The sequence below is a fragment of the Dicentrarchus labrax genome, unplaced genomic scaffold (genome assembly GCF_905237075.1).
Source record: "Dicentrarchus labrax unplaced genomic scaffold, dlabrax2021, whole genome shotgun sequence".
Taxonomy (NCBI): domain Eukaryota; kingdom Metazoa; phylum Chordata; class Actinopteri; family Moronidae; genus Dicentrarchus; species Dicentrarchus labrax.
Window position 1 is genome coordinate 15,540,327 of NW_026136708.1, and position 13,352 is coordinate 15,553,678.

A 13,352-nucleotide genomic window follows, 5' to 3' on the forward strand; every position below is an offset into this window, starting at 1 on the left:
TCATGTATGCATCCCAGTGTGGATCTATGGGATTTAAATTCAGGCAAAAATCAAGATTAACCGTCATATTTAATCCAGCCTGTGATATGCACGCATAAAACTGGAAGTCGAAGTGGAAAGGTTGCCCTCTTGAATGCCTGTTCACAGCCAGCGTAGATACTGTAAAGCGTGAAGGGTGATTAATAATGTATCTTCTCAATGCTTAAAATACACAGGAAGATAAATAATTTCACAGATTATCTCTTGTCTTGGGAGTGAGGAGAATGGAGCATTTAGCATAGCCGAGGAGCCCACAGGCACACTGACACACACAGAGATACACCGGAGAGGGGAAACAGATGGAGGGAGGAAGGAATGAGCACAAGCCAGTGGGAGGCGCTGTGACCTACAGAGGTTGAGGAGGAAATCTCTTGATTTTACTGCCTCAAACAGGGTCACACACTATTTGTTACATGGAGTAAATAACAGTATTCCTAGTGCTGTAAATTCTCAAATACTTTTGTTGCAAAAAGGGGCCAGACCTCTGTTTGACATAGACTTACTTGAGGCAGGCCTTTATTTCTATTTTCCTCGTAATATAGTATATAAGTTCACTTCTTCCTACTTTTGTGAGATGTTTTCCTGTTTTTGATCACCTCACATTTTATTTAGCTGTGGATGCTGTCTTCCTGTTTATGTAAACTCAACACTTCAGGATAATCTAGGTTTCACTGATCAGTAATGATGTCATGACATAAACAAAAATATATTTTTACTCCATAATTATTTCTAGTTCTTCAGTTCTACTTTGCCATTCTTTGCATGCATGTTTCACATTAAAGACCTTCAAACAGCTCAAAGGGGCATCATCTCTCCCTGTGCTCTGTGACTTTGAGAATGCACACACAGCAAGTTGCAGACCAGTGTGAGTTTCAGTGCACAACTTCTGTCTGCTGCACCATGTTTTACCAAATGCTTTCAGCTATCCCCGATGGGCAAGATAGTTGGGAACCTTTGGTGTATAAAGCATGGTATACTTGAGGAAGGGTTGTGAGGATTTTAATGTGAAACAACTGCAGGAAGTGTTGAATTTAATTGACAGTAGGTCACTGATGGAATAAGTGATGTGGGAATATACACTGTGCTGACTTTAATATGTGAGTCATTAAAATACACTGTTTATTCTGTACCGGCCTTTATTTTCTTCATGCTGGCAGCTATTGTTTGAGAGTATCAACTTCGCCCAAATCTCTGTCACTGACGTTCTGTCCCCTCTTGCACTCCTCTCCCCTTCCAGGAATGCTTCCAGTTCATCCTGCCAGCGCTGCCGCACGCCATCGACCTTCTGCGGGACGCAGTGGTGAAGGTAAAGGAGGCGGCGGACGAGCTGGAGGACCTGCCATCGCCACCGCCTCCACTCTCGCCGCCGCCCAACAGTTCGCCACGCCGGCAGACAGAGGACAAGGGCGTGCAGTGCGAGGAGGAGGATGAAGAGAAGAAGGACAGCGGTGTGGCGTCCACCGAGGACAGCTCCTCCTCCCACATCACTGCCGCATCCATCGCCGCCAAGGTACCAGGACGGAGGAGAGGAGAGGGGAGGGGGGTTTGTTGTTGCACAAAATTGCAGTCTTCATAGATCATCCATTTCAAACGCTCATCTATACATGTTCACACGTCATTCATACAAGCATATGTTAAAGGTGATGTATGTAGCATTTTAACATCAATAAGTTTATTTACCTAGATAATTTAACCAGTGTCACAATGTCTGGCATTGGCATATGATGGAGAAAGGGAAAAGGATAGGGGGAAAAGGATGAAGAAAGGGAAGGCAGAGAGCAGACCAGTACCAACATCTCTGACAGGGAACAGTGGTGTTTAAAGGAAATGTTTAAAGAGATAGTAAAGTTTTATACAGTTTGTCAATCTACAATTTAATAATCTGAAAGGTGCATTGTGTGCTTTTTAAAGGTGTGTTGACCAGTGACATTGGTTTATAGTAGTTCAAATAGTATCTGCTCAAAGGGAACTACACCATCTCCAACACTAAGGATTTAATATCATGCAAGTCTTTATTTCTCTTTTATGTTTAATAATTAACATTAAACACAAAATTCAAAGAAAACATTGTTGTTTTGATCTATGACAGATGTTTCTGTTGTTGCTGTGGGGACATGTTAACAGGAAGTACTGTACTGTAGATTGGATGTTTGATGATACTGAAATTAGATTATTGTACTTTTCATAGATATGTGATACTTTGTGAAGTTCAAAGTTGTATTTTTCAGCATTGAGCATAATTGCTACTGATCCAGGCTGCTAAAAAGGCTGTCATGATCTTATTATACCAAAGGTATACAGTTACTCTGAAGAACACACGTTGATGTTTAAAAATGCTACAGGTAGTACCTTAAAATTACAAATACACTGTTTTTCAACCCATACCTTGTGTCTGCGCTGCTGCTTCCCGCTGGGCTTAAATTTGGTCCAACTGGGCAATCATTTACACCTTCAAAATCTATGATTAATCTGTTTTTCAAAAACAGGAAGTGCACAGTGATACATTTTTGTTTCTCTTGTTAAGAGGCTGAATGCTGGACCTGCTCAATTGCCCTCATCCTGCACATCAAAACTAATGGTGCCTTTGGGTGGTTCTCATCAACTTGTTAAGTCAAATATACAATCACTTTGTTCATAAATAGAGTTTAAATGGGAATCTGAGGGTAGGTACCATGACATTTAAGTTTACAGTATGAAGCGTGCTGTTTTAATTTAACAGTGTCCCAGGTTAAAGTAAAGCAAAAGTGTCAAAATACCTCCCATTTATCTAAAAAAAAAAAAAAAAAGCCATGCCATTAACAGCATGTCCAGACAGCTTACAAGAATAAGGTGACCAGGAGCACTCGAATGCTCCATTAAATATTTGCCCTTGGATTACAGGTTTACTGAGGGCTGCTAAGGATATACCCTTGTATCCTCCAAAATCTGGCAAAAAAGAGCTCCATTTAGAAGATTCAGCCCGAATTGAGACTTTCTTTCAGATTTTCTTGACTTTATTTCTCTCCGCTACGTATCTGACTATACTGTGAGCTTCCTGTTATTAAACAGTGAGATACATCATGGTTATTAAAAGTGTAAATAACTGCACAAACATCTTGAGTTGAAAAAGAGTGAACCTCTTCTTGAACATAAGTTTGTCCTGTATTTCTGTACATCATATACCATGACTGTGTGTCTCCACATACATCTGTGTGTGTGTATCATGTTTGTCTAGTCTGTGTAGTCACATGTAACATCAAGTATCTCTCCATACCCATCATCCTATCCTGCCCTGTCTGCAGCCTGGACCCTGCTTTATGGCTCTGTTGTCAGGGTAACATCCCACCTCATTGTCCAGTCACAGATGGATGTTGGTAAGACTCCGCCCCCCGATATCTCATTATTTGTCATCATCTTGTCACTTTTTTTGAGGCCTTTCATCTGCATCAACCCTGTTGAGTAGGCGTGGTCGTTCAAGTTTGACATATGACTACATATTAGACATGTTGAAGTATTTGTCCTCTCGGCTGGTTTGTGTGTCAGTATATTGGTTTGTGTCGTCTGGACACTGTACGTATATGTGTATCATCCTGGATCTTGAATATCAGCATGTGTATGCGTGCTGCCTATGGGTTTATGGTGTGTGGTGTTTACATGTACATGTGTCTGCATACGTTTGTGTGTGTGTGTGTGTGTGTGTGTGTGTGTGTGTGTGTGTGTGTGTGTGTGTGTGATCTCAGATCCCAGACTCCATTGTCTCGCGGGGTGTGCAGGTGTTGCCCAGGGATACAGCCTCTCTCAGCACCACGCCCTCGGAGTCGCCCCGCGCCCAGGCCACCTCACGCCTCTCTACCGCTTCCTGTCCTACACCCAAAGTGAGTACACATGCCGCAAACACACTCATACATACATTCAGACAAACACAGATTTATCATGGTTGTAATTATATCATTGGGAGGACTTTACTTTTACAGTATTTATTTCCTGAACTCCATCCTCAACATTAAATTTAACTTTTACCCTGAACATTATCAGACTGTGGGTTTTTGGATGGATTTTACTATAAGAGTAAGCAAGCCTGGTAGACTCGATGACACTTTGAAGAGCTCAGTTCAGTCTTTCCAGCTTGAGGTTCCCTTAGCTTATTCTGGATGTTTTAACCATATCACACAGCCTTCTTCAGCAGATGGAGTTGTCATGTTCAGTTGTCAAGGAGATATATCTATTAATGTACATGCTCAGTGGTTGATAGGATTTCATCCATAACACTTTTAGGGTTGAGATTAAAGTTTATTCTAAAAATGTATTTTGTAAAAAAAAAAAAAAAAAAAAAGCACTCACTGATTTTTTTGCCAAGAGTTAGATGAGAAGATCCACACCACTCTCGTGTCTGTATGTTAACCGTGGAACTACAGCAGGGTTTGATTTTCTTAAGTTAGCATTAAGTAATAGTAAGTCAAAAACATGCTTAGCCCCTCTAAAACTCAATAATTTACACTTTGCATTTTGTTTGTGTAATCAACAAGTGAAATTTTGAATTGTTGTTCTGGAGGTGGTTTGAGATGCTTTTAGGGCAAAAAGCTGTAAATCCATCCATCTCGCCAAAATGCATATGTAATCTTTACACCTCCCATAGTGTAACTACATCAGTAGGCAATCTGTGGAAACAGCCACTCACTCCCTAATTTTATTAATACATCCATGGTCTGTCTCCTCAGACCTTGTGATAACAGCCGCTAAAGTTAAACTAAAATGACACTGAAATTAGCCGTTGTTCTCTGTCTCATTACAGCAGAAAAAGAAAAAAGGCTCGACAACTTCTACGCATCCGTTCTCATACAAGACACACTGCTGTAGTGTTTATCTGAACCCTGATTAGTTCAACCACTGAATCTGTGAGGGTGAGAGAGCTTTGATTCGTATGGGTGAAAGAGCTTTTGTCAACTCTCGTTGTTCCTAAATAAAATTTATTCATATGTTTTTGTGGACTGTAACTCAACTGCTAAGGCGGTAATAGCCTGAGAAAACCCAGATGGATTGCAATTTGTGATCTGGCCACTGGAGATGCATATGAAGCTACGTTATTAACTTATTGGATTTTATCTGGATGCAAGACTCTTGAAATGACAAATGTAAATGGGATCTGTTTCTCTCTGGGAGCCGTGACTTCCTGGAATCATTGTCATCACATTGAGGTTGCTAGGCAACCTAATCCCTCCATAAAGTCATTGCACCTGTCCGCTGTCAACAAAAAATAGTTCCAGCTCCCTGTAAACAGTTCGGATTTAGTCCGGTTATAAATATCGCTATAATCGTGACAACTACTGAGTAACAAATGAGCAAAAACCTTCTGCTGATGAAGCTCTAGAATAAAATCCTGTAAGTGGACCTTGAGATTTAATATTCTGTTAGTCCTTGCTGCCATTTGATTTGAAGTATGTATTTTATTGTATAGCAATGTGCAGATATAATCCTCAAACTAAGCCTAAATCTGATACTAATAATGTAACCTTAAATCCAAGTCTTAAATCAAAACTTGCCCTTTGAAAAGTGCCAAGAAAAGTGCTTGCCAAAAGTCCTTAAACTTAAAAAGCTTCTTACTAGGATAGTTGAGCAAGAACGTACGCCTCCAACAACACACATACTATATATGCTCATATGCACACACACACACACACACACACACACACACACACACACACACACACACCCTGCCTTAGCCCGTTTTCCTTTCTACTGTTTACCTCCACAGACCATGGTGTGGATATGGGTTTTGGTGAAATCTATTTTATAATCAAAAGACACAGATTGTGATTAATTATCTTATTTCAGTTATTTTGGGGGTTTTACTGTTTTCCTTTTTTGTCTCAACTCAACTTTTGATTGTATTTTGTGTTGCTGAAACGTGGTTTTTTTTATTTGTATTTATGTCTTCATTTTAATTCAGGTTATCTAAAACAAAACAAACAGTAGATTCCTACAATACATGCTTACACATCAAAACATCACACACACAGTCTCGACCGGTGTTCTCTTTCAGTTTCTCAACTTCGCAGAGTGTATGTTTTGTGTTCGTTTCAGTGTGTTTTATATGTAAAACCCTTGTTGATTGTGGGTGAGTGTGTGTCTTTGCGTGCCGCGTGGAGACAGCAGGTTGCGGTTCTTATGCTTGGATGCGTGTGCCTACAGAATTATTCCCCAGGTTTAATTCAACTCATTGCACTATGTAGTCCGCTTTGTCTGTCCCAGCTTTAATGGGATACTTTAACATTTTGGTTGATTACAGCTGGTTATAATGAGCAGTGTAATGAAACTTGTTTTTTGTTCAATTGAATTACCACTGTGAAAGATGGACACAACTCTCAATGCAAAGAGCAACAAATTGTAACATGAAATGTCCAAGTATCCTTCTCTGTTTTCACCGATCTCTTCTGCAGGTTTTTGAAATGCTGATTGTTGTCAACTCTCTCTCTCTCTCTCTCTCTCTCTCTCTCTCTCTCTCTCTCTCTCTCTCTGTCTCCTTTTCTCTTCTTCTCTTTCACCTCATCTGTCAGTGTCACGTCTCATGTGTCTCCTGGACAGCAGGCAGGTGCTGTGGGAATAGATGAGGGGGTTACCATGGGAACAGAGGGATGGGATGTTAGTAGGGGGGGGGTGCGGCGGGTGCATGGGCGGGTCATGAGACGGAGGGAGCAGCCAGAGGAGATCTCTCGTTCGTGGAGCGATGAGAGGTCGGCGCTACAGTGCCAGCTTAACCCCGGCAACACATCCTTAAAAGTCTGGTGGAAGTGTAGATATTTAAGAAACAGTCGGTCAAAACGTGGAGGACTGAGCAGCAAGTAATGAGATGGGATGAGATGGGAAATTGCTGAATTTGCAGGTTCAAGCTACAGCTTCAGTCTGCTAAGTTGTCATTGTAAATGTCTATACAAGAGAGTTACACTATATCATTAGACATTACACCATTATGGCTTATTGACTTGTCTTCTCTTTCAGTTTGGTGGAAGTCTTGTTTCCATGTAGGTTTTTTTGATTTTGTCTCTGTCTTAGCTACTGCAGGTTTCTTATGTATTTGCACAAAATTATTACCCATATTAGCAGTAGCCTGAAATGATAACAGCTTAGCAATATTGTGTCCTCTCCAGCTCTTGAAAAACCTGGGACTGATTCTATTCTTAGTCTTAACCCAAAAAATGACAAGCGAGTTGTTTTGTGCCTGTTTGAACCAGTTTTCTGTTGAGAGAGCCAAGACAGCCAACACTGATAGCAGTGCTACTTTGGATGTAACATGCTGCTTGGATTTTATACTTTAATGGTGTGCTGAAAGTTCATATAGTTACATCTCTGACGTTGTTTCTCACGACGTTGTCATGTCGGTATTATAAGCTGAGAGTGACCTGTGAAAAAATAATGATGAAACTCTGATTGACCATTGGCTTGCAGTCTTCTTCTCTGCAATGCTTTTGTGGTAAACGGAAATATATGATGCTACACTTCTTGCTTCATTTTTCAAACTTCCCAGCACTTTCCAGCTACCTGACCCACGTTGTTGACCCAAACCTATGCCACTTCTTTCCTCTCCACTGTGCTCTGTGCCCCACCTTGTGGTGATTACAGCTTTTACGATTGATCATTGGTTAGAGAGCCTCAGACTTAGCCAAGGTGTTTTTGACCTCAGCTGAGCAACAGAGTGTGGAGCTGTAAATAATTGGACAGTGGGGAGCTTAAATTCTGCTGCTGTTGTCCCAGTGCTGTTACTAGCTCCACTGATGCAGTGAGGTAGTCCTCTCCCATCAGCCCCCCTTTCCTTGCCCCAACATACAAATACACAGTCACACCTGTCTCTCCACTGAAGCCTTTCTTTCTCAATGACCCAGTTTAAGCATCGCTAGCCTGTCACGATCACATGCCAACCACATTAGTCAGCGTTTGTGTGTGACATGCGTGACTGGACATATGTGTCTTTGTGCGTGGCAGATAGCAGACATCTAATGGCTTCTCTAGGTATAGCTCTTAGCTTGTTTAGACTCTGACACAGGCTGTTTCCCAGCGACAAGCTGCCATATGTTCTTTGAAATTCCCACGTTGCAAGCGGCTGCCGACAGTATGTACACAATGTCCCCGGAGCCAGAGCCAGAATGGCTCTGTTCGCTGATGCATTTCATGTGCCACTGTGGGCTGTTGTAGTTTGTTAGCTAGGTCTTGTTGGCAGCGCTGCGTGTTGGCTTTGAGGGGAGAAGGTATGGAATAGGTCTTAATCTTGTCACCGGCAGAGCTGCTGCCACGGTTCCCGTGCAAGAGGGCCCGACATCACGGCTCACAGAGCAAAGCACAGGCAAGGAAATGCTCACTGCCAAATAGAAACATGCATAAATACACTCACAGGTTGTGTATCAGCACTTCCAGCTCAAGTAGCATTTGTCAAGTTACGGCACTGGGTATGTGTGTTTTCAGGAGGAAGTTATGTGTGTTAGAAACAGTGAAGACGCAATTAAATGTGCACAGAGCCTGTGTTGAAGTGAGCCTGAACTTTGAACATATGCGAAAATGTTGTTTGTAAACGTGTGTGTGTGTGTGTGTGTGTGTGTGTGTGTGTGTGAAGGAGGTTTTGCTATTAAGCATACAGCCTGTGCATGTGTGTATGTGTATGTGTGTGTCTATAGACCACAAAGGAGCGCAGACTCAAAAATTATGTCCAAACTTGTCTGTCTGTAGAGCAACAACTGGGAATACACAACACACACACACACATACAGTAAATTTGGACACACAAAATCATCCTTAAGGGAGAAAGAGACTCTCACATGCACCACACACACAGCCCACAGCCCACAAATGCAAGCAGATACAAAAGGATTACAAACTGAGCAACTCTACAATCATTCATGTAACCAGATTTTCTTTCTCCGTCACACCGTCTCTTACTTGTGCGTGCACACACACACACACACACACACACACACACACACACACACTCACACGAACAGACACACACATGCACAAGATGCAGGGTTGTACCCTTCCACTCTTGTGAGCATTTAGTACAGTTATGTAATGGTGAGTTTGGATTAATGAAGCATATGGGAGATGGGGCTTTGACTCAGAGGATGGTTGACAGTGTTTGTATGTGTGTGTGTGTGTGTGTGTGTGTGTGTGTGTGTGTGTGTGTGTGTGTGTGTGTGTGGGAGTTGTGTCTCCTGTCCTTATTTTCACTAGAATAATATTGGTTAGAATTTTTATGTGCACTGGTTTGGTCAACCTGACTGCACCAGATGGCTTGTCACACAGAACCATCTGGAAAGACATCATTAGAAACTGTTTGTAAAAGGGCAGGCACTTTAAATTACAAAAAAAAAGATAATATATTTTTTTAAACATAGTTGCACTTATTGGGTACCATCGCAAATTAGGTTTTACCTCATTTCTAATGTAATTTAAGGACTAAAATAGTACTGCCTCTTTGGCCTGTCTGATGTCGATTTCATCTACTCTTCCCTTTCTATCAGAGCTTCTACCTTGATGCATCTGCAAATGCTGACATTATTTATGCTGTGTGTGTATTGTATACTGTTCCAAACATCCCATCAACTTGACTGATATTGGCATTTATTTTGATTAAAGTCTTTAGTGCTCTCACTTTCTCATGGTGCCTTTGCACAAACTCTTTCAGGTGCTGGCTGTGCACCTAGAGGACACTGCCTCACTTTGCACTGGTCCTGTAGCATTTCTTTTTGATTAATGGGTTGATGTATGGATTTGGAGCCAAGGCCAAGGCTTATGGAAATCAACTCCTCCTTCTTCACTCGAATGTGGGAAATGAGTCACAGTGCAGTGGTGCAATTCAGCCCACGCCACTTCCTGATGACCTTCACCATGGACGTATTGTCATTCTGGACACTGCCACAAGCCAAAACATGAGCATGTTAACATTCACACACGTGCAAGCAGGCAAACTCATGTATTTATTTATACATGCATGCCAGACCTGTAATACTAGGAAAAAAGGGCATTTTTCATTTAACATGCTTTTCTGGGATTTACTCATCTGCTGCTATCTGAACTAAGGCTTCAAGTAATGATTATCTACATTACCAATGAATCTGCCAGCTTATTTAAAAAAAAAATCCATTGCTTGTCAGAAACTATGAATCAATCTGTAAATATATTTGATTTATGGTGATTTAAAACAGAGCACAGGAGCACATCTTCACATCTGAGAGGCTAAAAGAGATGTTTGGTTTGTGCTTAATAAATGACTTAAACAATCAATAAATCATTAAAACTGTTGCTGCTAAATATTCTGACTTAATTAATGTTGTAAACCTTTCCCACCTTTGTGCTTAAATGATATTATGGATACAATCACAGCTAGTTCGTTTGTTAGTTTTAGTTTGACATTGATTCTATTGTTGCGTTTGGTTAATCAAGATTCACTGTGTATGCTCAAAGTCACAAGTACAAGCTTGGCTACTGAATGGTAATCTGTCCCTTGCAGGATTTTCACAGCAGTCATAACAAATGTGACAGTCATGGTGTGTGAAACAAGCAAAAATAAATAAATAAATCTGCACATGCTGTTTGGCTTAGGCCTGATCTGTGCACAGATCACAGAATCATCGCTAGCAAATGAGTAGTGACAGAGGATCATTGGCAGAGTGAAGTGATCAGACAGAGGGAGATGAATGATTTATGACCTGGCTTTATGCGTAAGCACTGTTCCAATGTCAATTCAGCAGGCTGTATTGGGATGGATCAATGATCTACAGCCGGTACAACAGCATCTCCTGTAACCTGGATCAGTACAAGACGCGTGATGCTGTACTGTCCATAGCTATCAATAGACAGTAAAAAAAAAGTGTGCATATGAGTGTGTGTTTGTGTGTGTGTGTGTGTGTGTGTGTCCACTTGGCCCTATTTTAAGCTGAGAGGATGAAGCAGGGTGTGTTCTGCTGGAGTGGCAGTGCTAATGTCCGCTGGGTGCGTGGCTTTGTGAGTTTGCACTGTCAAGGACCTCTGCTGGGGAAGTGTTTGTGTGCATGTTTGTGTGTGTGTGTGTGTGTGTGTGTGTGTGTGTGTGTGTGTGTGTGTGTGTGTGTGTGTGTCTGTCTGTCTATTTCTGTTTGGGAAAGCATATACGGGAACTCCAGTCACACTACTCACCAGTCTAGCACATGTTTGAGTGTCGATATATGTGTATGGACTTGAACTATGACTGGTGTTGTTTCTTTTGCATTTCACATACCAACAAACAATATTAAGGTTTGGATGGGTGACAAATTAAAGGAGGTGTTTGAATTCAGATGCTACCACATAGGACAAGAGGGAGTCTCTGAATGGTTTGAGTATTGTTTGATTAATATTGTTCAAATGTTTTTGTATTTAAATCGTCAAACACACCATTCCCACAAGTTTATTAAGATAAAAGGAAGCCTAGATCTTTATTTAAAACTTTCTGTTTGAGCCTTGAGTGGTGTTCTTTTGTGTCATTACTTCCTCCAACTAACTCCATGTGATAGTGATACAGTCTTCTTCCATTTGAAGAATAAAGTGTTGAGCAGTGGATGCAACAACAGCTTGGTGATCCTTTTAGGTTACAAAGAGGCTACTGCCAGACCCTCTGATTGGTCAATGTTCTTACAGCCTGAAAGGAAGACTGCGGGCAAGACCCAGGGCTGGAAAAAAATCTGCACTTCTTCATGTGAAAAATAAATAAATAACATAATTGAATCTATATTTGAACATCATTCAAAGGTAAAGAAAGGTAGTAAAGAACAGTACAGTATTAACATAAAAAACAAATGTGATTTTAATAGACAATATTGTATTAATAATACTGCAATGTACATAGCATTTCTTGTTCATTTTTACATATTAGACTATTATTAACCAGTAAAAAATAATGAAATGAAAACCGCATTCAGATATTTTCAGGGATTTTTCTCCTTTTGTCTTATTTTTGTTTGCTTTTTTTTTTCGGGGTCCAAACCTACACCCTTGCATACATTAAAGAGGCTATTAAGCATCCCCATTCACAAATCCACAGAGTTGAATTAATATGAAAGCGATGTGACTCATGCACTATGGTTTGTGTTAGGCAGTGATTTCCACCATCATAAAAACACAGAATGAGGGAATATCTTAGGGGTGTTTTTCCATCAGTTCTTGGGACTTGTAGAATCTATGTCAACAATCATTGAAGCTGCTCTGGAGGTTCACAGTGGCCCGGTATTTTACTTCAGACACTTCAATTTAATTTGTCACCTGTTTAATAGATTATGGCAAACATGGTTGTTTTTTTAAAGTAGTCTGGATGCTGCAGGGTCTGAGAATTAGAATTTTTCTTTCTTATCTTTGTTATTTCCCCGACATTGAGCTGTGTTTATGTGTGTACATGTACTGCATTGAGTCAGTGTGTGACTGGATGGTTTTGTTGGTCTGGTGAGATGAGGACATCGAGGCCTGGTGCAGTGTGACGCTCCGGCACTGTTTTACAGCCTGTGTCGTCATTCCTTACAGGTTTATTCCCCTGTGGAAACGATAGATAGGACTTGTTATATGCTTTTGTGCTCTCCTGAAATTATTCACGTTTGTTTTTTACCAGACAGTATTGACCGCTTGTGTGTCTATTGCTGTGTGTGTGTGTGTGTGTGTGTGTGTGTGTGTGTGTGTGTGTAGTACTACTAGATATGTGTTATTGTCCTCCTCCAGTGCAGTAAGGCTCATAAAAGTGACTCCTCATCTCCTGGCCTGCTGGAGGTGTGGAGGATTTATTGTGGAGTGAGTGAGAAAGGAAGGCGAGAGAGAGAGAAGGAGAGAAGGAACAGAGAGTGGGAGGGAGTGAACGAGAGAGAGAGGAAGGGACGGAGAGCTAATGAGTTAGAGAGTACAAGGGACTGAAAGAGAGTGGGAGGTGGGGAAGGGGAGATGGATATAAATGAAAATGAAGTAAAGGAACACACAGGAAATGGGGGGACGGTTCTGCTAGCTAGGCCTGTTTCTGCAAGGTCTGTCTCTCTGACTGTTTGTTCGTCTATCTGTATCCATCTGTCCCCGAGAGGGAGTCCAGTAGCTCACCTCATATCAACCCCCCCGATTCCATCATATCTCAAATCACGCTGAAAACAACAGAAAGAGAAGGCAGAGTAAGGAGAAGAAGACGTGAGAAAGAGCGAGGGTTGGGAGGGAGAAAGAGTCACATCCGTCTTTTCCCCTCAACAGAAATGGGAAGCTCATGGGAAATACACACACACACACCCGCACAGACATGCGCGCACACAGACCTCAGTCATGCGTGTATGATTAAGCGCAGTACCGTATGTGCAGCTATATGCCCT

At 41.4% G+C, this 13,352-nt stretch overlaps 1 protein-coding gene across 3 annotated transcripts in view; it reads left to right on the forward strand.

Moving 5' to 3' along the window:
- gphnb (gephyrin b) overlaps positions 1-13,352 on the forward strand; it is a 97,381-nt gene that overhangs the window by 49,190 nt on the left and 34,839 nt on the right. For all 3 annotated transcript variants that reach the window (XM_051409348.1, XM_051409349.1, XM_051409350.1), the window contains exons 7-8: positions 1,277-1,549; positions 3,759-3,893. In XM_051409348.1, coding sequence (XP_051265308.1) covers positions 1,277-1,549; positions 3,759-3,893 — 408 coding nt within the window. The remainder of the gene's footprint in view (positions 1-1,276; positions 1,550-3,758; positions 3,894-13,352) is intronic.